The sequence below is a fragment of the Catharus ustulatus genome, chromosome 8 (genome assembly GCF_009819885.2).
Source record: "Catharus ustulatus isolate bCatUst1 chromosome 8, bCatUst1.pri.v2, whole genome shotgun sequence".
In the NCBI taxonomy this organism is placed as follows: domain Eukaryota; kingdom Metazoa; phylum Chordata; class Aves; order Passeriformes; family Turdidae; genus Catharus; species Catharus ustulatus.
The window spans coordinates 16270399-16293377 of record NC_046228.1 but is presented as its reverse complement, the minus strand read 5'-3'; the positions used below and the strand labels follow the sequence as shown (position 1 = coordinate 16293377).

At 36.0% G+C, this 22979-nt stretch overlaps 1 protein-coding gene across 4 annotated transcripts in view; it reads right to left on the bottom strand.

Annotated features, from left to right (window-relative positions):
• The window catches only part of PLCE1 (phospholipase C epsilon 1), a 142385-nt gene that overhangs the window by 70490 nt on the left and 48916 nt on the right, over positions 1-22979 (bottom strand). For all 4 annotated transcript variants that reach the window (XM_033065666.1, XM_033065667.1, XM_033065669.1 and 1 more), the window contains one exon: positions 8558-8849. In XM_033065666.1, the coding sequence (XP_032921557.1) occupies positions 8558-8849 (292 nt within the window). The remainder of the gene's footprint in view (positions 1-8557; positions 8850-22979) is intronic.

Here is a 22979-nt window from a genome sequence, read left to right as displayed (position 1 = left end):
TGAATCCTCTTAAAAAAAAAGTTAAACTAATTATGGCCTAAGAAAAATCCTCGTATCAGTTTAATTTTTAGAAAAATACTTACACCATTCTGCCTCAAATCAAAGCTAAAAACAATACAAAACTGCCAAAAGAGAGAGTCTGAGTTGAAATTAACTAAAACAAAAATCACTCCCTTTCTTTTAATACTTCTAGGTATCTCAGATTTGTTATCATTGACTGAATAGACACATCAAAAACACCATTGTTTTGCAATTAATACAGATACACTTGGTATCAGGGTGGTTTTTTTTCTGTGCTGTCTAAATCACTGAGGTGAGAATAACAGTGTTGACAGCCAAGACAACCTTCCTATTGCAATGGGGTACTATCACTTTGAATGGTGAATGTTTCTCATAGCCTTTAGCTAACAGACAGATTAGGGAAATGGGAGAGTTAGCACATAAAAGACATTCCTTTCACAGAGTAAAATATTATGAACCTTCATTCAAGTTACAGATGTCACTTTAAAAAAACCATGCAAATAGAGGCGTTTCCTTATGGCCAGTTAGGAGCAAAACATTGCTTTTACATGTTGCTACGCATACATGTCATTCAGAAAGGAAGAAAAAAGTAAACTCCCTTAAGCAACCATGAAACAAAAACTGGTTGCAATTTATAAACTTGTATACTGAAGACCCAGGAAGAAAAGCTCACAAGAGAAAAAAGCAGCAGTGCATTTATATTCAAAAACATGTTACTAACTTGTAACATTTGAGTAATTTATATACTTCAGGAAAAATATACTTACCTTGTTCTAGTACTTCTTAAAGTACTGAAATGCATATTTTTTCCAGCAATTTTGTAACAGACACTTGCTATTTGTAGAATAAGAAAAAAGAAATGTCTCACAACATAATTTAACATCAAAAAGTTGCAATGTGAACCAAATAAATACAAAGCAATTTGCCTAAATTACTTGAAATACTGCATTCCGTTTCAAACAAGTTGAAATACAAAATACACAGTTACAACATTATTTCATATTGCTTATATTAAATCCTTACTTCATTTTCCACCGAGAAACTGTTCCGTGTCCTTATAGCACTATTATTAAATGCAGCCATTACAGATCTAACATGAGATTAGAAAACCGTCAGGCCATTTACTTCTCTGGAAATAAAACTATCACTTTGATTTACCTCCCTGTACGTAATCAGAGCTGGGTATTACGAGTCACAGAAGGGCAAATCTTACCAGCAAATGTGCCTTCCATTGAATCTTAGATTCCTCCTAAAATGCCAGAAGAGCAGGTACTTCCACAAAACGTCTCCACGCTGCACTTGTCCAAACTAACAGTCAGGCAACAGCTGCTCAGTTTAAAGCTACAAACTGTGGCAAAATGCATAACTGACATGCCTTGTGTAAGCCATGAAGAAGACATGCATTTGGCTGGCTCACGGAAAGGTCAGGTTTCCCACCTCCCCAGATAAAAGCTGAAACACTAGGATTCAAATGGAAGGAAGTTTAGAAACTAAGGATGAGTATACATCCTGCTAAGACTAAAAGCATTTGATTTTGACAGCAGCGTTATAAACAAAAGTGATTTTAATTCTGCTGGATTTTTGTCTTTAAATATATTAAGAAATAAGTTACCCTACACTCAGGCTTTTGTACAAGTTATATTTATATCAATGTTGTTTAAACAGGCCAAAAGTAATAAATGGAATTACTTTTGTTTTAGGAAACTTCATCTGAAGCATTACAAAAACCACAATGTGGGTTTCTTTATTAGCAAATTCCCTACCTTTACAGCTATTATGCTCCCTGCACTAACAACTCTAGTAAAAGGCAATAGCATTAGCTTTAATGGGACAAAGGGCTATGACTTAGGCAACCATCCAAAAAAGTTTCTTTGAGAGGCAAAGTAGAGGAAAACCTCCCTGAGGCTTCCAGAAATGTGATTAACCATGAAGAAATACAAATAAGGGGAATTAAAAAGACAGCATCACCCTCAGATTGCATCTATATTCCGAAAGTAAGCAGAAACCATAGTCAGTATCTGGCTCTGGCACTTTTATCACTTCTTTTCTTCATTCTAACCTTACCCTTGTCTACACACAGTTTACACCACTTTTACAAGCAGCAGGACTACATCACTGAAAAGTTAGTTATGAAATTTGCTAGAGTACACAAGACTGAAAACCAATATGCTGCCACAAGAAAGTTTTCTCCATTTCCCCAGGAAGTCTGAGAGAGGTCTGTGCAGAACTGGAATGCGAGCAGTACACTCAGAGACACTTTGTTTATACGGTGAATATACGTCTTGTCTGAAAAATCTCTACAGAAGGAACGACCATGGGACCTGGCCAACACACCATTATTTTTTCATTGACAACACAGGCATATTCTTTCTTAATTGGAAGAATGACAATTTAGTGTTGTTTCCAACTTCCAGCTGGAAACTAGAACACATTTTCAAAAAATTCATGTTAAATATGATAACATAAGGATGCCCAAGGAGATGCAATAGAAAACTTTAAAATCAATTTTATTTCTAAATACAAATTTTATTAATGATATCTCCCTACAAATATACAAAACAAACCATCAAATGAAACATTTCTCATCATTATAGGGTGAATACTGAAGTATTTTTCACTAGTTATAAAAGCAAGTATCTGAAAACCCAAATAAAAAACCTGAATCTTTGTAAACTGTAAGTAAACTGTACAGGATTCCTTAGAATTTATCCAAAGTATTGTCTGGAAAGAAATAAAACATCATCCTACAAAACTTGATTTTCTCTCTACTTTGTTTCCTAAAACCAAAACTTCAAGAGATGACTTTTGAGTCATCTTGTTGCTTGAGTCCTTGGGGTTTTCTATTCATGATTGACATGCTAACATAAACATACTGAAAAAGTTCCATTCTACACTTTAAAAGTTCCCATGGACACTACTTTTACAAGGTCCATTCAAACAAATGTTCAGACCTTTGAAATAATAAACAATAATAAGCCACTCAGGGATTAACTATCTCCATTCAGAATCCCATTTCATTTTCTTCTGAAGAGTAGTCATCATACAAAATCAATAAATTTGATTTTAAAACTAGCATCACTTGGCATAATCTTCTGCTCTCCCAGCCTTCATCCACAGACATCAGCATCCCCTTTATTACCTTCCTCACAACAAACCTCTAACAACACAGACTCATTATATGTATTTGAACTCTTTTTTTTCTTTTTTCTTGTAGTGGAAATAACAGCTATAGACTTCCAACAAAAATATTGCTATAAGATGAGACTCAGATACACAGGTTAAAGGATCAACAGTGTACCGAAACTGTCACACAGTATTACTGGAACCAAAATCTATATAAAATCAGCTGGAACTCAGTTCTGCTTCTTAATGGCTTAGCCCTGTACACAGGCTAGGATATCCAGACCCATACAGACAAGCACCTGAAGTATGATACCTATTACAATTTTATAGATGAAAGTATTTTGAATTATTTTAATAAGATTACTTACACTGGTTAACTTCAATCTTCTGCCTATTTCAATTATGTGTCTTGCAGTAACATGCCTTACTGACCCTGGAAAGAGGACTGTAAGGACAAGACAAGCTATGCTGGTAAAATTTAAATCTTTGTGCCTATAAGTGTATTAAATATGTTGGATTGAGGGAAGTTTTTGTTAAATTAATGTCATCAAGGATCCTCATTAAGTCCTTCTCCCACTACCCTTGGTGTGACCAATCTGGTTGCAAACAGGCCTGGCCAGAGGGTGGCAGGTCCAGCAGACTGACCTCAGTGATCTTTCCCTTCTGCCAGTTTGCAGGGACAATCATTGTAACCAGCTCCACGCGTCCCTAGACTTACGGCTGTCCTCCAGAATCTTTCTCCTCCTTCCTGATGTCTCAGCCTTGATCTGTGCTTCTTGCCATGTCACTCTTCTCTCTGTTCCTAACCAGATGACCTGCACTTGTTCCTATTTTTCTTGACCTACATCCTGGAGGCAACACAGCAGGCATGAAATCCTTGTTTCCTGACTCACACCCTTGCCTCAGGCCATATTATCTATATACAGACTGACTTGTATCCAGTATCTGATTTCCTCACCTATAGTGCATTGTCCTTGGCATCTTACCATAGACTGTCAGCCTAAGACACATTTTGTGTTTTCAGCTCATTTGGCTTTATCTCTCATTCTAGATGATCTTAACCTTTGGGTACAAACACACACACACAGCCCACCAGCTAAATTACACTGGTATAAATCTATGTACATCAAGCTTGTTACCACCTGTGACTGACATATAGCTATCAGACAACTGTCCCAACTTCAGGGATCCTGCAACTTTCCCAATATTGCAACAATACACTTTGTGCAAAGGGTACAAGAAATAGCAGTGGGAAAAGCCACAGAGACTTGGGCACCTGTTTGCGGTGCAGTCTTGCAGATGACAAAGTCTGATTACAAAAAAACGGTAATCACTACATTCCGTGGGATGAATGAAGCAGGTTTTCTTAAGATCAGTGCAGTCTGCCTCCGCATTCATGACAAATTAGTTTCTTTATGTTCTTGGTCAAAAGTTGCTATTGTCTAACAAGCCCTGTCGAGCTTTCTCTGGAAGATGAAGTCTGATTTATATCAGAGAGTGGCATCAGACTCATCCATTTTAGAAGAAGCTGAAGTGAAAAGAATACTGACACAAAATGTTTGCAGTCTGCTCCATCTTCAGACACCTCTTTCCAACTTTCCTTCCCTTTATCTTAGATTTCAAACAGAATTAAATTGGACTGAGAGGAAGAGTATGAGTTTCTTTCAAATGATAACTCTATCAAATATAAAGTAAAAACATTTTCACATACTTTAGTTCCTTCTATAAGAAAGACACAACTTTTTTTCACTTTTTGCATAAAAAAATCAACACCGTATGACCTATGACAATGACTGGTCCTTCAAATATGATTCCAGTGAAAGTTCTGGCCCATTCACAGTTATGAGCAAACTTCTGTGGCAATCAATTTGTAAGAAACAGAACAGGCTGAGAAGCAGGATTTCCTTTCTACAGGCAAAAAACAAGGCTTCAATCCAAATCCCATTGAAAGACACGCTTACAATTTTTTCTAACCAAAAACTCTGAGTTACATACACCGGTATTAAAACAGTGCAGCCTAAATGTCTTCAGTGTTCATATGTGAAAATTATGTTCTCTGTAGCAACAAAGATGCTGACAAGGATGTGAATGTCACTGACCTCACAGCTGTGGGAACTTCAGGCATCTGTGGTTCCCGGGAGTCCACTCTCAGACTGTCCCTGCGCTACCGGGAGCGGAGTGGCAGCCCCTCAGTCGGGAGCCTGACAGCCCTGTGAGCCATCTGAGAGCAGGGCTTGCAGGCACCCTGCTCCAGGCACAGGGCATGACTCTCCTACACAGAAGGCCCTACATGAGTTTTTGAAAACGCTCAGTCTCAGATCCACATGACTGGGAATTCTGGCTTAGAAGGTCTGGTATGTTTGGAAGCCTTCTGTGGAACTAACAACACTGGCTGATCTGCCCACAAAACCATCCTAGCCCTGGGGACTCAGAGCACTTAAAGTCCTTAGCTACCAAGCAAAACCTTAGAAAGCATTCCCGGAGTTGGACTGTTTGGGATTGCAAGGTTCATTGCTCAGGTCACTAAGTAACCCCTGAAGGACTGAACACGAAGAACTTACAAAATGTTTGGTGCTAGGGAGAACAAACCACTGTCTCAGTTTTAGGGACTTGCTGTTTGCAGGATCCCTGTTTCCTAGGCAGATATTACATAAAAGCCCTAAATAAAGAGAGTAATATTTTTTTGAGAAGTCTTCCTTTTCCCCATTAAAGTAATGGGCTCCTCTTTAACACACTGTGCAAGAGAGTGCTGAACTTTGCGTCCAAAAATTGCAAACATTTTGAAAGAAAAGTAGTGGAATGCTGTCTAGTCCAAAAAAGGTTCTCCAAACACAAATTCAAAGTCCTTGAGATCTTTTCAAGATTTCATGATATAGACTGGTTCTATCAAACAAATTTACTTCTGCTTTGGAAGCTTTTTAAGAACTGTCTTTGAAAATCATGTGAAGTGCAGTAATATTTACTATCTAGTTGAGAGCCGATTTGGAGTTACAGTGCCTGTCTTCTCATTATATGTGACAGAGTCCTACTTTCATGGAAAGGGCTAAACACCTGCCTGTTGACTGTGGGTATTGAATTACTTTATTTTGCTTTGCTTGCACACACAGCTTTTACTTAATCTATTAAACTCTCTTCAACTGAATTTTTTTCAATTAATTTTTGCACTGCTACCCTTCTGTTTCTCTTCCCGTCTCATTGTAGGGGAATGAGTGGCAGCAAGGTGCTACCTACCAGAGTTAAACAGCAGCTATTAAAGCACAACAGGATCAATAAATTCCCTTTTCAATGCCTCCAAACAACTGAGTGAAGTGTTCTCATGACATTCTGTATCCTGTGATAAATCCTCTATTGCATTTGATGACAGAGTTATTGATGTGAATTAAACTTTCTCGGGTTTAGATGAGGTTAGTTTATTAAAGTTAAATCCAGCCATACAGAGGATGTTGGACAGAAGAAAATAACCTTCTTTTCAATCTGTATGGATAGGACGATTTCTCAAAAGGTACACACCCATGAATGATGACCAGAGCTCTGAATTCAGAATACAATTGGGTTTCTTGCTAATGCAAATGACTCAGTCATATCATCAGGTAACACTTCACATAAATGTTTTTAGAGGGGACCCTTATAATTTCTCAGATATAATACATCGTCATAATATAAATGAACAGGAAACTTCCATACCCAGAAAATTTCAATATCCTAAGGCTGCACCACACATCTTCCTCACCAGAGACCAGCATAATAAATCATGCCTAGAACACTACAGTAAATCCAATCTCTACTATCTACACAGGTTATCAGTGGAATTGCAAAGTGAGTTCAAAATCTTGGCTTTTAAAAAATGTCTTACATCCTTTGCCTCAGAATCCAACACCATACACCATGTAGTATTGTAACCATAGACACCCCCAAGCCAGTGCACAGTGTGCTGGTATATGGAGTACACAGAGCACACATATGCACTCACTAGCTCAGGCTCCATAAAAAGATGGAGCAGCTCAGTGAGCCTGAGCTAGCTATTGCTGCTGCTTCAGGTTCAGAACTCAGTTCTGAAACACATGGCTCCGTTCTTCTAACCTTGCTTTCTGACCTGTGGCAGGAATGTCCCTGTTTATTTTTCTAAAGCACTCATCTCTCCAGAACAAATAGAAACCAACCAAAATAAAATGGAAAACCCTACCAAAATCAGGCACTATACGTACCTGTCTCTCACAGACAATGACAGTATGTGAAGTTTAGCAATGTTGCTCACGGTGCTACTGTAATTCATACACATACTACAAGTTTGCCACCTGTACCTGTTACTCTTAGAATATTTTAGTGCCTTTCTCTGCCTTTTGATTCACTTAGAGAGAAATGAATTAAAACAAGAAAGGGCCACTTTTTAGGATAAAAATAAGATAGCCATATATGAGCATAAATGATACTATTATTTGTCTGTTAAAAATGAAATCAGTATCTGCATTAATTAAGGAATCACAGTGATTTTGCACTTATTTTGTCCCATTCCTTTAAAATTTTGGGTAAGCTATAGTATCCACGTGCATCACTTCTACCATGGTTTGACTGAGATACTACATCCTTTTGTTATAGTTTATCAGATGATGATAAATCTCCAAATGCTTGAGTAACTTATGAAATATTCTAGGCATAAATTAAAAATTAATCAATAATATGAGCACTGTTCATTACAAAGCCATACTTTAAAGCACAGAATTTGTACGAAGAAGGCTTTAACTTCCAAAACTGACTAAACTAAATCACATTAAGGATATTATTGCACACAAAGATGATCAGCATGGAAGTTTAGTCTGCAACACCCACTTTCCAATAGGCACCTTCCATATAGACAATACCCACGTTATTTGAAACGATCCAATTCTACAAAGATGATGGACACAGGAGAAGACCAATACCAATAAATCAGTAATGAAGTGTACATGCTTCACAGCACAGTGCTATGCTGACAGCTACTTGTATAACGACAACAATAACAACCAGGCAAAGCATACACTCCTTTCTCTAGTTCTGAACTAAGTCAGTCCATGAGCAGAAGCACTTGGTGAATGAGAAACACTACACATAGGAACACCCTAAAAACAACAGGTTAGGCATTAAATTTGGATGCAGGCAGTAAAAGACTCCAACAAGAAAAAAACCTGAAAAGGTGTTTTGTTTCTAATAGGATTCTTTTTCAGTTTAGCTGCATTTTTACTTTATTAAACTAAGATAGCTATTCATTATGACACATAATGACTGCAAAGGAAAATATTTGAAAACTTAAAACCTTTTTTATCTGTTAACTTCATGCATTAATACATAAACTACAGAATCCTATATAGTATTAATAATTTTGCAACTCATCCTATACTTTAGGTGGACGGAGATTAAAAACAAAAAAGTACATTACCTTTAAGCATAGTTCTTCCAGTTGATCCTCCGAAGATATTTAGAAGACCACTTCTTGCTCCTAATGATGTAGTTGCTTCTAGTAAAGCACCAGTTATATAATTAGAGAGTGCAGTCCTCTGTAAAGTGGCACGATATTGACAGTAAGCACCTGTTACACATGGTTTTACACAAAAACCGTCTCCTTTGTATATACAGTCTGTAACAGATGCTGGGAGCTTTCTCAGAAGATGAGGAATATATTCAAAAATATCTTCTGCTCCTTCCTCTTCTTCTCTCACTGTACTGAAGATCTGCAGAGAATACAAAAGCATGCACTGTTATTTCATTTGCTTAGGATAACACACTGAATATAAAACAATTCCAAATGACCATGACTTCTTGTGAAGTTCAATGACCTGCAATATCTACTTATTCAAAACTGGTTTGTTAGGATTTTGGGTTAGGCTCCCAAACAGGGTATTTAAGTAAGAAATCATTCTGCCTTTCAATCTATGTTTAAAAGCATTCTAAAGATAACCATTAGACTAAAAAAACCCCACCTCAATATATCTCATCAATATTTAAAATATAGAATATGCATAAAATTGTTTATAATAATATTAGATCTGTTGAAATTCCAGAAAATCTTAGAGATACCAGTAGCAGAAAAAACAGATCAACACAGAGTTGGTACTTTTTCTTGCTGAGTGGGTGGGGTTTTGCAAACAGAAATGGTTTTAATCACTCTGAACCCTCTTTCAAAATGTTCCGGTGTCACGTTTATTGCATTACTTCCAGCCTACGCACAGGTCCTCTATCTTATATTGGTTTAGTACTCTTTTTCCAATATTTGTGATAACACACTAATGAACTTCAGCCTGTGGCTTAGCAACTAAGTAATGTTTGCTTATTTAAAAGAGTCTAATGATCAAAGCAAGAATCTGGAAGAAATCTCCTCATTTAGTATACAAGGGGAGACTTGATTCTTTGCATTCTTGTATGCTGACTTACTGATTAACAGTAATAATTTGTTTCAATGATCTGCGTTTCTTAATTACAAAGTGTAAACTAAAAATTAACACAGGGAAAGGTCAGTATAACTGTCACCAGGACAGGTGCTGAAAAAGTTTTCATGAGATTGCTCCCCGCCAGTCTTAGATGAGCAGAAGAAACAAGCTGATGGCTTCATGACTGTTTTTTTAATTAACGCCTTGTGTCTTGTTGCCATCCTCTCCCGCATATAAACAAAACACAACTATCCATTAACACGGCAGAAACTGCACCCAGTCCTACAAAGCAAGCACACGTGTGCTCAGTCAAACGGCAAGAAACTGTTTGCACAGCCTGTGCAGGCCACATGTCAGAGGCACCGGCAGCCTGGCCACAGCACACACACGTGCCCAGTCAGGGATCCGGAGGGAAGCGGCTCCCGGTACACAATCTCACATCTCTCCACTTCTGCCCTGACACTGGCATGTACCCTGCCATGGAAGGGAGGAGGGATCCAACTCCCTGCTCCATGACGGATCTGACCCTCCCCTAACAGAAGAGGTGAGAAATTATGTGGTTCTTTCATCCGTGCAAAAAAAATTGCAGAAAATCAAATACAATCCAATACATTAAGCAGATATTTGTTATTTAAGTTTTAATTTTTGCAATGACCAGGTTTCCGTGAAAACAGTAAAATTTTATATTAAAAATACAATAATTCATTTATTAGTAATTCAATGTAATTAGTAATTAGCAATTTAATGATCTGAAAAAGATCACTGACATATTTATTAACACAAAAAATGAAGTTTTCACATGTTGGCTATGGCTATACATAACTCAATTCCATTAAAAGATAGTTCTGTGATGTACTACACCATGACGCACTGCACTGCTCATGCCCTACACTACAGCATGAAACGCTGTGGCATCTATCTTTTTTTCTCCCCCCTCCCTTCAGATTTTCCAAAATTTGCTTGGTCTGAGGTTTCTAGAAATATTACACCTTCATCTTTACCTTATTCTCTTTGCTATCTGGCAGTTTTATAGACTTTAAGACTGTCAGTACAGACACACCATCACCTTAATTCAGAAAGAAAATGTGCTCTTAAAGCACTCCTTACCTGGACAGGATGTGTGTAGACCTTTTATTCAGCTAGCAGTCTGCAAGCACCTTTTCAAAAGGTGTACTGTGAAATAATAAACCTTTGGACTACAAGTGTGTCACACACAGTAGACATAATTAGTCTTTTTAGCTTGTTTTAAAAATATTTGGTTAATGAATATAATTTAGCTTCTCAAAACTGCAGTTACCATCCAAAATATTTTTAAAATTGGGTTCTGCAACTTATAAAGGGCATGTTCTGTTGCCTACACAACTGAAATTTCTTTCAGATGCCAAAGCAAAGAAACCATTTGTTGACAGAAATAGGCGACAGTGTTTTGCTGGAGAGATTATACATAGAATAATGGTGTTAATCTCTTCTGTGTAAAGTAGACTTCGGGGCACTAGCTGTCTCCAAAGACTTTGCACATCACATAACATTTTCAAATTCTGTTTGTTTTGATGTGTTAAAATTCTGAGCATGTTACCTCTGCTGCACACAGATGAAGTTACAAAAAAAAATACAGACTTACAATGCGTATACTTATCAGCCCCTGAAAAGAACTGAAACAATCAGAATAGCAACAAATCCCTCAGGTAACTGATAGGGGAAACCACCTTTCCGAAAGATTGCATCAGACAATTGGGGAAACTTAATCTTGCCTGGAGGACAAAGGAGTGTATTCCAAGCCAGGGTTTCCAGTTCATCCTGGCAGAATGCAGATCCTATTGATCCGTACCACTACCAAAGACTAATGTAATTAAAAATTAATGTGAACCAAAAAGAGTAAAATGCAGCACTGAACTGAAAGCTACCCATGAAAAAACAAAGCCTCACTTTTGCCTTAGATATCAAATTAAAGATTTCCAACCCATCAGCAGTCTGACGTTGCCATGTCTCACTGCATATAAAGCAGTAACTCACAAACTCACAAGAAGCTCAGGACAGTATCTGACTCCAAAAGTGTTGCAATATTAAACATTCTGTAATGAACACACAACACTTTTAAATAAGAAATGAGACAAAACAGGAAAGTCCATATACTAATAAACCAGTATTCCAATAAAAGTATACTATGGCTTCAATAAATTTCTACTTTCTTCTCTTTTTAAGAAGATTTCAATGGTCAGTAAAAGGAAAATAAAAATTACTTGTAATGTACAATATTTCTGATTTCTACAGGAGAAAATTGTCCACCAATGCAAAAATTAAAATTGGTATTAAAATAAAGATTAAATTCAGACAGAATTCCATCCTTGTAGCTTTACAATCAAGTCCATATTTGGAAAATGCATGGAAACAAAAAAGATTATTCAGCTCTTAATAATGTATGAAATAAATCATCAAAACCTTACTTGTAAAAGCCCCTCAGTTTTGCTTCTAGTAACTTTAAATGGTATTTGCAAGTTAACTTATTGATAACCTTCAGGCAGTAAAACTTTCTTACAGTGACAACAGATAAATTTTGCCAAGATATTAAAAATATCCTTAAAAATAACTATAAGAACAAGTAACTTATGCTAGCCTTGAAAATATTCCTTAGTTTTTCTTGCAATCTTTTTTTCTGTTTAATCATCATGAAATCGCAAATGGCAATATGTACTTTTCCCCACAACATTACTATAGATTTACTGTGTAGAAATGGTGGAAACCTCAACACCACAGCCATTTATTGCCCAATTTATGACACATATTCCTCCAAAATGAAGCTGGAGTTCATGGGTGCTGCTGTACTGGAAATATCAGATATAGCAGTTCATAAAAAATAATTGTGATTTCTTACTTAAACTTACATGTATCTCTTACTGTAGTCTTTTTTTGTTTCCTTTTCATATTTTTTCTGCCTCAGGTATTTAGCTTAGAACTTGATAACTATGTTATCATATTGCCAAACATCTAGCAGCTGTTGTGCTTTTGAAACCCAGAAACTGGAATTATGAACAAACTAAAAATGTCTCATCATTAGGCAGCTAGTATAATTTCTCTAACTTTATTAAAATAACAAAGAATATGTGTACCCAAGAATTTCATTGCAAAGAATAGTCACGAAAAAATACCCTTATTGCTGCTGCACCACAAAAATGTGAGAAAATAGGGTGTAATGAGGTTTTAATAATTCACTGCATTTGTCCAAACATTCTCTAATCTATCAAGATATACTGAATGATCTAAGTGATATATTGAAATGTAGGAGGTATGTGTATGTGTTCAGACGGTACAATACATTTCAGTCTGATTTCCTGGATGTTCACCTACAGAGCATTTCTATGATGGAGGGCTGCTGTCAGCAGCCTGCCTTCATTTGTTGCATGCTTTTAAAGCATTTTCAAATGCCTGTAAGCCATGATGGTATATTGACAAGTAATAACTCTCAGGACAGTATGTGTTGAAGACCATTCAAACATCTCCTTTGAAAACACAAATGTTTTACAGAACAAGCCTAAACACAATTAACAGCACAGGAAATGCTGCTCTTTTCAAATTTGTTGTGTTCCAAGAAAAATTACATTAAAATGAGGAAATTCTGATGGTGATTTTTCATTTTGGCCCTGCAGACTTTACAGAAGAAAACCCTTACTAATATTGATCAAATGAAGTTAACCGTGATCTCTTGCAAGTCATGACCAGTTTTCAATTGCTTTTATATGTATTTATTCTACCATTTAATTTGGATACCTATAGCATGGAATACAAGCACAGTCTGCCATGAAAAAAAACCCCCACCTTTGGCAGAAATTAATATGCAAAGTGAGTTTGGGTGAATGAGGCATAATAATAATAATGCACAATTAGTCAATATTTTGGTTTTATGTCTTCCAAAATGGTACTCCAGCATAACTCTTTGGAGTATATATTAGTAAAAATGTTAAAATAGGTAATGCAGATAGTTAATTTTCTGAAGTACGCTGGATTTTCTCAGCTTTCTCATACAGGTTATGACCATACTCCCACTGATTAGTTCATAAGAGTTCAAGATCATTGCTAAAGTAAAAATCCTTAATTCAAGGTCTTTCTAAAATATTGATGTCTTGTAAGAATTTCTGATTATGTATCAATTATAAGAACTGAAATACATTAAACACTGAATGCATTTTTTGCTATCCCTAGAATAGTGTATATTTTTGTCTTTCTTCCTACTGCATACGTGACATTCTCAAGAGGATATGCCAGAGCCCGTATCTCGAACAACTGTGCAGGTTGTTCAAAGCTAAAGGATTTTATTCTGTTTGACAGAGGATGCTGTGAACAGTTGAAAGGTGTGTTTTGTCAGGGCTACTTCTTAGCTCTGCTCACTGACAAGTCTTGTTCACTTCAGCAATCAAATAGGTGAGGGCTTTAGAAATCCTTTCAAGAAATTGGACATTTTAATAAGTGTTTTTCAGTGTTTGGGGTACAAAAGCCAGACATATGGACTGTTAGAATATTGTCTTCTTGGTGGTATTCAGCAGCCTGTAGCCAAATAAGCACACGCCAGGACAGCTGGTGAAATTTTTGGCTGTGCGTCTTACTGAATTCTTGTATTTTACAAGAACAAGTAGCACAAGGTTTATGATAAAACTGGTGGTCAATTAAATTCCATTCCCAACTCATTATTCCAGATGACGATGTGGATGAATACAAATACTCAACTGTAAGTTTTTCTAAATTGTAGCACTGCTGAAATTTGTGATAGACTGATGACTGTCCAGCCCAGCAGGAGATGAAACACCATTCTCATACCAAATCCAAAATAGCACTCTAACAGGTACTAAGAAGAAAGCGCTACCCTACCTGAAACCAGGACAACTACCTCTCCCAAACTCCTCTGATCTGTTGTTTGTCATGACACTCTATTGCAGTTTCTCCCATGAAAACAACTATCTGGCAGTTTTGCAAGCTGGCATCAAACAAATTCCCACAGATCCTCTCCCAGCATCTCATGATCCAACATTTTTGGCTAACAGGCAACATTCTCAAAGTACCAACAGTCATCCCAGATTAAATTAAAATACAATCCAAAAAAGGGTTACATATTATGATGTCCAAATAAAGGGTTACACATCATGATGTCTTTGTTCATACTCAACAGCTCTTGGAGATGTTTTTGAGCATCGTTCCTCAGGTGGCTTTGCAAGCCAACAACTGCCTTGCCAAGCAGAACTGAGAGCAGATACAGCAATGGTACTTGCCACCTGGTCTGCCTGCAGCTTTACCAACAGGAGAAAAAGAACTAGTACTGCCTGAAGATTTTGCTGAAAAACAGTCATTTGGTGCAGGTTTGCGTTTGTGCTCAAGAAATAGCAGTAAAGGGCTGTTTTGGCAACAAATCAGCAAGAAAGACAGAGCAATAAACATATATTCACAGTGAAATATATGCTATTCAGCAAAAACTGAAAGAATGGCAGGGATTAACAGTGTTGTCTATATCTTAACTTGGTCATATCTTGCTCTCTATGTATTTTCACACGGTACTTAAATGCAATAACTTACCTGCGGAGATGATAGTTTTTGTAATGGAAAAGTTCCTTAAAATATCCCTAGACTGCTGAAACACTGTTCTGTATTTTTAAAAACTGCCTAGAAAATAAGAGGATACAATGCCATGGCATAATCTGAAGTGTATTTCATAACACATGGGGAATGCTGTGTTGCCTTGGGGGCAGAGGCAGAGGGAGAAAGCATTCCTCAAAATATATATGCACAGTAATCAGTACTACTACAGTTTCACCCAGTACTATGTGCTATTTACTGTAAGGCATGTGCAGGGTGGTGTTGCTCACAGGTTGTTCATCTTTTGTCTGGGACACTATAAAGAAGAAAAACAGGAACTGTTTTGAGAATGCAAAAACAGCAAGGTTTGTTTGCTGCAGCAGCACCCTGCATCATTTGCAATTGCAGCAGTGAGTAAAAGCAAGCACCATACTTTATGCCCTCACTGCCCAGGAACTGGTGAGGGGTGGGAGCAGAGCACATGATGCCAAGATATAGCCTAGCATATACCATCACTTTCTCCCTGGTGTAGGAATAAACCTCCCAGTTCAAACAGAAGTTGCCCTCCCTGGGGTAGGGTGTATACAACTGGCAGAGGAGGTGCATGCATTGGAACCTGTCCAGTCCTCTTACACATCTAAAGGAAAGAACACACCACACCACAAGAAAGAAAGAAAGGTCTTCATACATCTCTTCATCATAGGAGTCAATGCTCGTTCCAGCATATTCACATAGCTTTTCTAATGTCCAGAGACACAGTCACTGTGGGAGATGCAGATATTTTCCTTTTCTGCAAATGATCTTCAGGTTCTAGCAATTCAGAAGAAGCACTGTGGTGACCTGTCCACTGTGGACACCCTTCCAGCACCTGTCTTGCCAGTATTCTTTCTGCAGTGTCTGCTCTCAAAAACCTTTCCAACTTTTGAGCACTCTTCAAGGAAGATAGAATGTCAGGACAGAGCACAAGACAGCAGTACCGTGCCACAGAGCAACAATGTTCACTCACTCAACAGCAAGTTTTGTTGAGTTTTCAGCCCTACACAGTAAGTTGTAACTGGGCAACATGGCACAGAGCAGCAGAGGACACACAGAAAACAGATGAGTTGACCCTGGGAACATGGAAATCAGTGTCAATGGCAGGTGGAAGGCTGCCAAAAAAGCGATCAAGCACAGATGTGGCCAAACACTAATATTCATTAAGTGATGTTCTGTGAACTTTCTACAGCTTTGACTGCAATTACAGAATGTGCATTACTTTACCAGCCAATGTTTCTTATGAATTGCATCCTGTTAAGGATGAGATAATTTCAAGAACAGAAACAGAATTGAATGAGGATCAAAGTATCTTGCACAGACAATCCTTAAATACAGTTCAACATTCTTCAGAAATAGTAACCATCCCTATTCAGTTCTGGTATCTGACAGGTGTCTTTAGTGGAGATTTTTTTTCATCTGTTGTCATCAGGAAATGATGATGCAGTGTTTAAAAAAAGGAATTTGAGATTTGGATTTGTGACCAGAAATTGCAACACCAGGTCCAAACTTCCAACAAGTCATCATTTTTACTTATGATAAAACTTAGTTGCTATTCCTTGTTTTCCATCTCTGTAAGGTCACAGTATTAAATAGCCCTTTCCAAAGCAAAGATGGACTTCACAGATTTAGAAGACAGAAAAAGCAGTGTAATCTAACTGGGATACAGATTTAAAACAGTATCTCCACCCAGAGAAAATCCTGCTTTTCATGGCAGGTATTATACATCAGGTTCAAATAAATACTAAGAAAAATCAACTTAAGATATAAAACAGAGGCTGATAAAAGGCATTAATTAACTCCATTTGAAAGTTTTCTCATAAACACTTGAAATTTCAAGTTGATTATGGAGAAAATGAAAGGATGACACCGAACCAACACAGGTTTTCAGCAACGTGCCTTTGCCAGTGAGACAAACCTCTGTAATCTCAGTCAGAAAAGGCCAAAAATATCACTTTCAGTTGGGTCAGTTATTTATACCTCTGTTGGTACACATGTGTATGTGAAAAAATATATTGTTATTAATTATTTTATTACTAAGTTCACTTGCTAACTTCTTCGTTTTAAATACTTTAAACATCCTTTTCTAATACTTTGCAACTTATAACTTTTAACTGTTTAATTTCTACTCTTGTCAATTCCACATGCAGTAGTATTCTTTTTATTTCCTGAGTGATTATTTACTTCCTTTAAACTTTCACCAACAATATAATTACAAACAATACGCTGCCTTAGTAACTAAATAAATTAAATTACTCTTTTAAATAAACATCTGTGTAATCTCCACCTAACTAATGCACACCTTGTATTTTTTTTACTGAAAAGCTGCTAGTTTTACTAGTCTGAAATGGGTCATGTCTTTGAACACCTGATCGTGTGGACTGGAATTTCTTGGGTTATCAGCTTTCAAAATTACCTACTATGTTTTTAACATAAAAGTATATGCACCACATACATAATCACTTTTCAAAAGTATGTTTTAATAATGACTTTTGATACACCTTACTGATAAAAAAAAAGCATTCATATAAAACTTCACAGGTGTGTTATAAAAAGTATTTAAAACAAGGTGATGACTAGCAGGTTGAATTTTTGATTCAGTATTTGATTCACAAGTTTTAATGTAGCCAAGTACATTATCTAAAATAGGCTAATTAAGCTTAAAACTATCAGAAAGACAAATAATTCCCTCCAACCATTTAGATGTTAGAATATTAAATGTGTCATGATTAAATAATTTTAATTCAAGAGAGATGAACATTTTAAATCCCTCCTTTCATCATAGGAGAAAGGTCTTTGGTACATCAAACTGAAATGGGATGCTACAATTACAATGGATCGCTGACTCTTCCAAATGCAAGTAAGAAATGGTAAGAAATTCTAACAGAAGCCACTGAAAACTCTATTTAATACATCCTTGAAAACTTGCTTTCTTCAAAGGTAGAAAAAAAATTCAATTAGTTCACTGAAGGTTTCAAACAGGCATCACGTTTACATTTTTCATTTCTGAAATACTGACACGTGACAACTGCATTCAAAACAGGTGAATAATGAGCACTCAAAGCAGAGGAACATAACAGCCCCCTTCCCACGTCTTTTTTTGCCTATTATTCTGTATGTGGAGCAATAACAAGTCTAGATTTTCTCTGAAAAACAAGCAAAAACTCCAGACACGCATCAGATATAGGCAGAAATCTGTATGGGTTTGTACCTTAGTATCAACTGTACTCTTCCCGTTTGAGGAAAGGTTTCCACAGAACTCACACATTTAAAAATAGCTGCATTCCCACTCATGTGAACTGATTATTTAAACAACTTTGAAAGATGAGCTTAGTTGCATATTCCTGAACTATAAACTGACAATAAGGTTTAAGGGTAACATACAGTACAGAAAAAACACTTGAGAGATCTCCTGTCAACATGATAATCTTAGAACCAAACAGAAAAACATAGAAATTATGGCTGTTAAAGACCATATTCCAGCACCCCTTACAAGTTTGGTTTCTCATCCTCTTTTTACAATCTCATCTATTTGTCAAAGTTCACTATAGTTCTTATGCCAAACTCCAGTCTTACATGTTCTTTAAAAATATGATGTTAATATGTATACTTACATAACTGATTCAGAAAGCACACAGTCTGCTCCATTCCCATGTCTGTCATATTAAAATTCATAAGATAGCCATTGGTAAGGGTTAAAGATCATATAATTGGTTTAATTCTGTTTTTACACAGTGTGATGCTGCATCCCTGTGAGTAGAGACGCTGCTCAGAATTGCTTAAGAAGGTCTCAAGTTCGGAGCAAATGTTCCAAAGCTCAGACAAAAAGTACATGTCGTAAAACTGTCTTTGTAATTATACAATCACTACTTGTATTTGCATCAAAAAAAGGCTCATAATGGGATTTTAATGTACTTTACATTCTGGACTTATATTGAAAGGTGTATCTTTTCAAATCCAGTTTATAGATGAGATCTGTAGTCAGAAATCAAAGGATTAAATAAATGTAAAGTGCAACAGAATCTTGCTGTGTCCTGAAATATTTTCATTTATAACCAATTTAACTGATATTACAGTAAAAGACTGGTAAGTAGATTACTACAGCTGTAACATTTATGCATCCTACCCATGGCATACAGCTAATAAAAGAGCAAGTTTTCCTTAGCACAGGAAATCTAGTTCTCATTTTCTAATTTTATAGACACTGAATCCATGCCTATTTGTTTGCTTGTACTTCAGCTGTTGGGTTCATAGGGTCACATGAATAATTATAAGATTATTTTGGATAGTACTTAGGGGCCAGGAAATTCTCAGAGTTTTCATGACTGAATTGTTTGATAGACTTTTAGGTCAGGATACAGAACATGATTTCATGAAACAAAATAACTTTGTTCTATAAAGAGGCATTTTCCACTTTAAGGGTTTTTTTAACAATTACCCAGAAATAGAAAAAGCAATTCCTTGCCCAAAGTCACAACAGAATATTGATACTTCGACCTTTGCTTTTAAATTACTTCTTAAATCATAATTTACTGATAAAAAGTGAGTCTTCATTCATCACTGTTCACAATGAACATGTAATAACCACCTTACAGAAAGATAAGAATAAAAAAGGGCTATCGTGTCAATTTTTAGAATAAAAATTTTGGCTAAAACTAAGTGATCACAATAATCCATCATGACACGATGAAGCAATTTTACTTATGTTGCTTTCTTGGATCAAGAACATAGCACCTTCAACACTATTCATCTTCCCTGGTCATTAGCTGCTAAGAAAGACTGTGCTGCATCTGTAAGCGTAGAAAATCTAAACATGTGAAGACATTGTGAACAACTAATACACAATGCAGTAACCTAAAGAAATAACTTCCTGACTGGGGTGTTCAGCTGCTGCCTATAAATAATTGTCCTGCAGAACACAGTACATTCAATTTTCACATCATATTTTTATTTCATGCCACAATTTCGATGATAGATACCTAATATACACTAATAGCCATACTTACATTAAGACAACTGTATACTGGAATAAAACTGAATCTGTGGAAGAAATTGTCACTCAAAGAATTTTTGATTATCATCCGAATCTGTTAAAATGATGACAGGATGGCAACATTATGATTAAGTTAAAATTATTGCTGTCTCCAATGGAGTTTTGTAAGCCAATTCCAAGATCTGAACATGGGGCATTGAATCATCAATTATACTTCCAGTTCAGTTTATCTTGACTTGAGAATTACAAAATAGATAATCTAATGTTTTGCAAGTTTCAAAAGTAATTCCTTCATCACATTTAAACCATGTTTTTTAAGGTAAATATGCTTGTTTTAAGAGAATGAATATGAGTGAAAAAGTAGAGTGACTGAACAAGGGAGAAGGAATAAAAGCACAGTAGTTCAGTATTTAAATTACACTTTTTAATTGTTGATGAAGTAAGTTTCTGCAGGACCAGAGTATATGTTCTCCTTTCTTTTCCCACTGGAGTGGAATGTCACTAGAGGCTTGATTTTCAGAATTTAAGGAATCTGGCCTAAGACCAGATGAACAAAAATATTTTAAATCAACTTTCCTTATTCTCTGGGGATTGTTACAGACCCAGGGACTAGAGTTTAGTCATCCATGAGATTTATTTTGCTTTAGCATTAGTTTCAACTAAAGTTTGTATATACAACAGCTTCCTTACCAAAATTCATAGCCACTCACTGTAATCATTTTTATAAATTGCAATTATATTACACTGAATTACATGCTTTAGTGACCTACGTGTATTCTTAGCCTCACAAAATGAAGGATAAAACCTAGATTTCTATTACAAGTTTCTCTTTATACTATCACACCAGTTCTGAAAACACTTTCACTTATTTATCTGTAAGTACATGAGACAAATTTAGGATTCTTTAAACTTCAAAAGCTTCACCTGAGGGAGAAATAGTGCTCTTCAACAGAGAGCTGCGTACAGATTTGTTTTGAATTAATTGCAACAAGTTTTCATGTCCATAACAAACTGTTCACGTAACTGAGGCAGAAAAATTTGTAATGGATGTTTCAGTTAACTATTAAGTAAAAATGGTTGTTTGCTCTTGTTTTAAATAATTAGCATAGAAAGATGAAAAAAACGTTGAAAGCATTGTAGTTTCCATGAAACTCTAGCGGTAGCTTAACATTTTACTCAAGTCCCAAATACTTCCAATATGACAAGTACATTCTTAAGATCTTTAGAGGGCAGTTTTGTCACAGCATCATCATTCTGAGAATAAGCAGGAAGACTTGTTCAAACAGTGCTACGATAAAAACTTGAGACAACATCAGGGACAAAAAAATCCAGAAAAACAGTACTTTATAAATATTATATAGATCTAATGGGTCTTTACTGAAGTACAGAATAAACAAGCAGAGATAATTTCCAGCCCCTTATTTTCTCAGAGTCACATCAAGAACAATCTTTTCTGTTGAGAGTAAAGTTCACATATGCTTTTAATAACAGAAATCTCATCAAATGCCAAATCTACATTAAATATATAAACCTATTGTAATACTGGCACTGAAACGGGCAACCCTGTGGCGAAAAAAAAGAAATTTTTATCTGAGACATGTACTTCTAAAACCTATTTTAAAAGTGAACCTTTATATTCCATAAGTTACTCTACAAACTGTACTAACACGTTCTTCTACACTGAAATCTGCTTATGAGGATATAAACATGAAAGCAAATTAAAGCTATTGTGGAAGTCTAGCTACTTATAAAAATGTAAGATATAAAGCTTGGTCACTAGATTGGTTTTATTAAAATACAAAAAAGATGCTGGCTGAGAGTCATGACCCCTCTCTGAATTAATAAAGAGGTAAAAACAAATAAAGATGGCAACAAATACAATTCGATAAAGTAAGAATGGTTTGCTAACTGCATTCTCAATATGTGCTTGACAAATATGTGACTGTAATTCACCATTTTGTCTAGTCATCCTTTTTTTAAATCTTCTGACTGGCTGACTGTATTTTATTTATATACAGGGCATTTATGTCCTGGACTTACTAATATATCAGGAACAGCCCATATTCACATGCTACTTGGCAATAGGGTTATTTAGTAAAATGTCATATCTGTATAACCCACAACTTGCCTTTTTTATCACTGTGTACACACTTTAAAACAGCAACTTTTATTTTCCTGTGCATTTATTCTGCTTCTTGGAGAGTAAGTCCCACAACCTAATGCTGCCAGACATTATCATAGTATATATGACTTTACATTATTTGTAATGTATCAACCTTTAGTTCCCCTTTGTGTTATGATTTTGTAGCAGCGCAAAGAAAAAATTGATATTTGGATCCTTTACTGGAAACTTCAAAGCTTTGTCATAATGTTCCCAGGTCATTTGCTTTGAACATAATAAAGCTAACCAAATTACCTAAGCATCAGAAAGGTAAAATTCCTGCAATTTAAATGGAAGCAAGACAAGTTGTCACAGAGATACATAGCTCTTGTTCATTAAGTGTAACCATCACAACTTATTCTTATTGATCATCAGAGCTTATGCACAAAGAACAGTATTGTGTTATTTTTAACAAGTAGTTACGTGGATCCCTCATTAACCAAAAGACACAATAAATCGCTTGCAGCAAGTCAAAAGCACAGTTCACTTTAAATTCCTGAAACATATTGCTTTACTGGAAGATTAGTCCAGTACATTTAAACATAACACAATTTCCAAGGTTTTTTGTCTATTTTAAAGTACAACATATGTTTGAGAAAAGGAAACAGTACTCTATCATCTCTGGTAAGCAGTGTAATTTTAGCTTCACATGCACATGATGGGAAAATAAGACAAAACAGTATTTTTA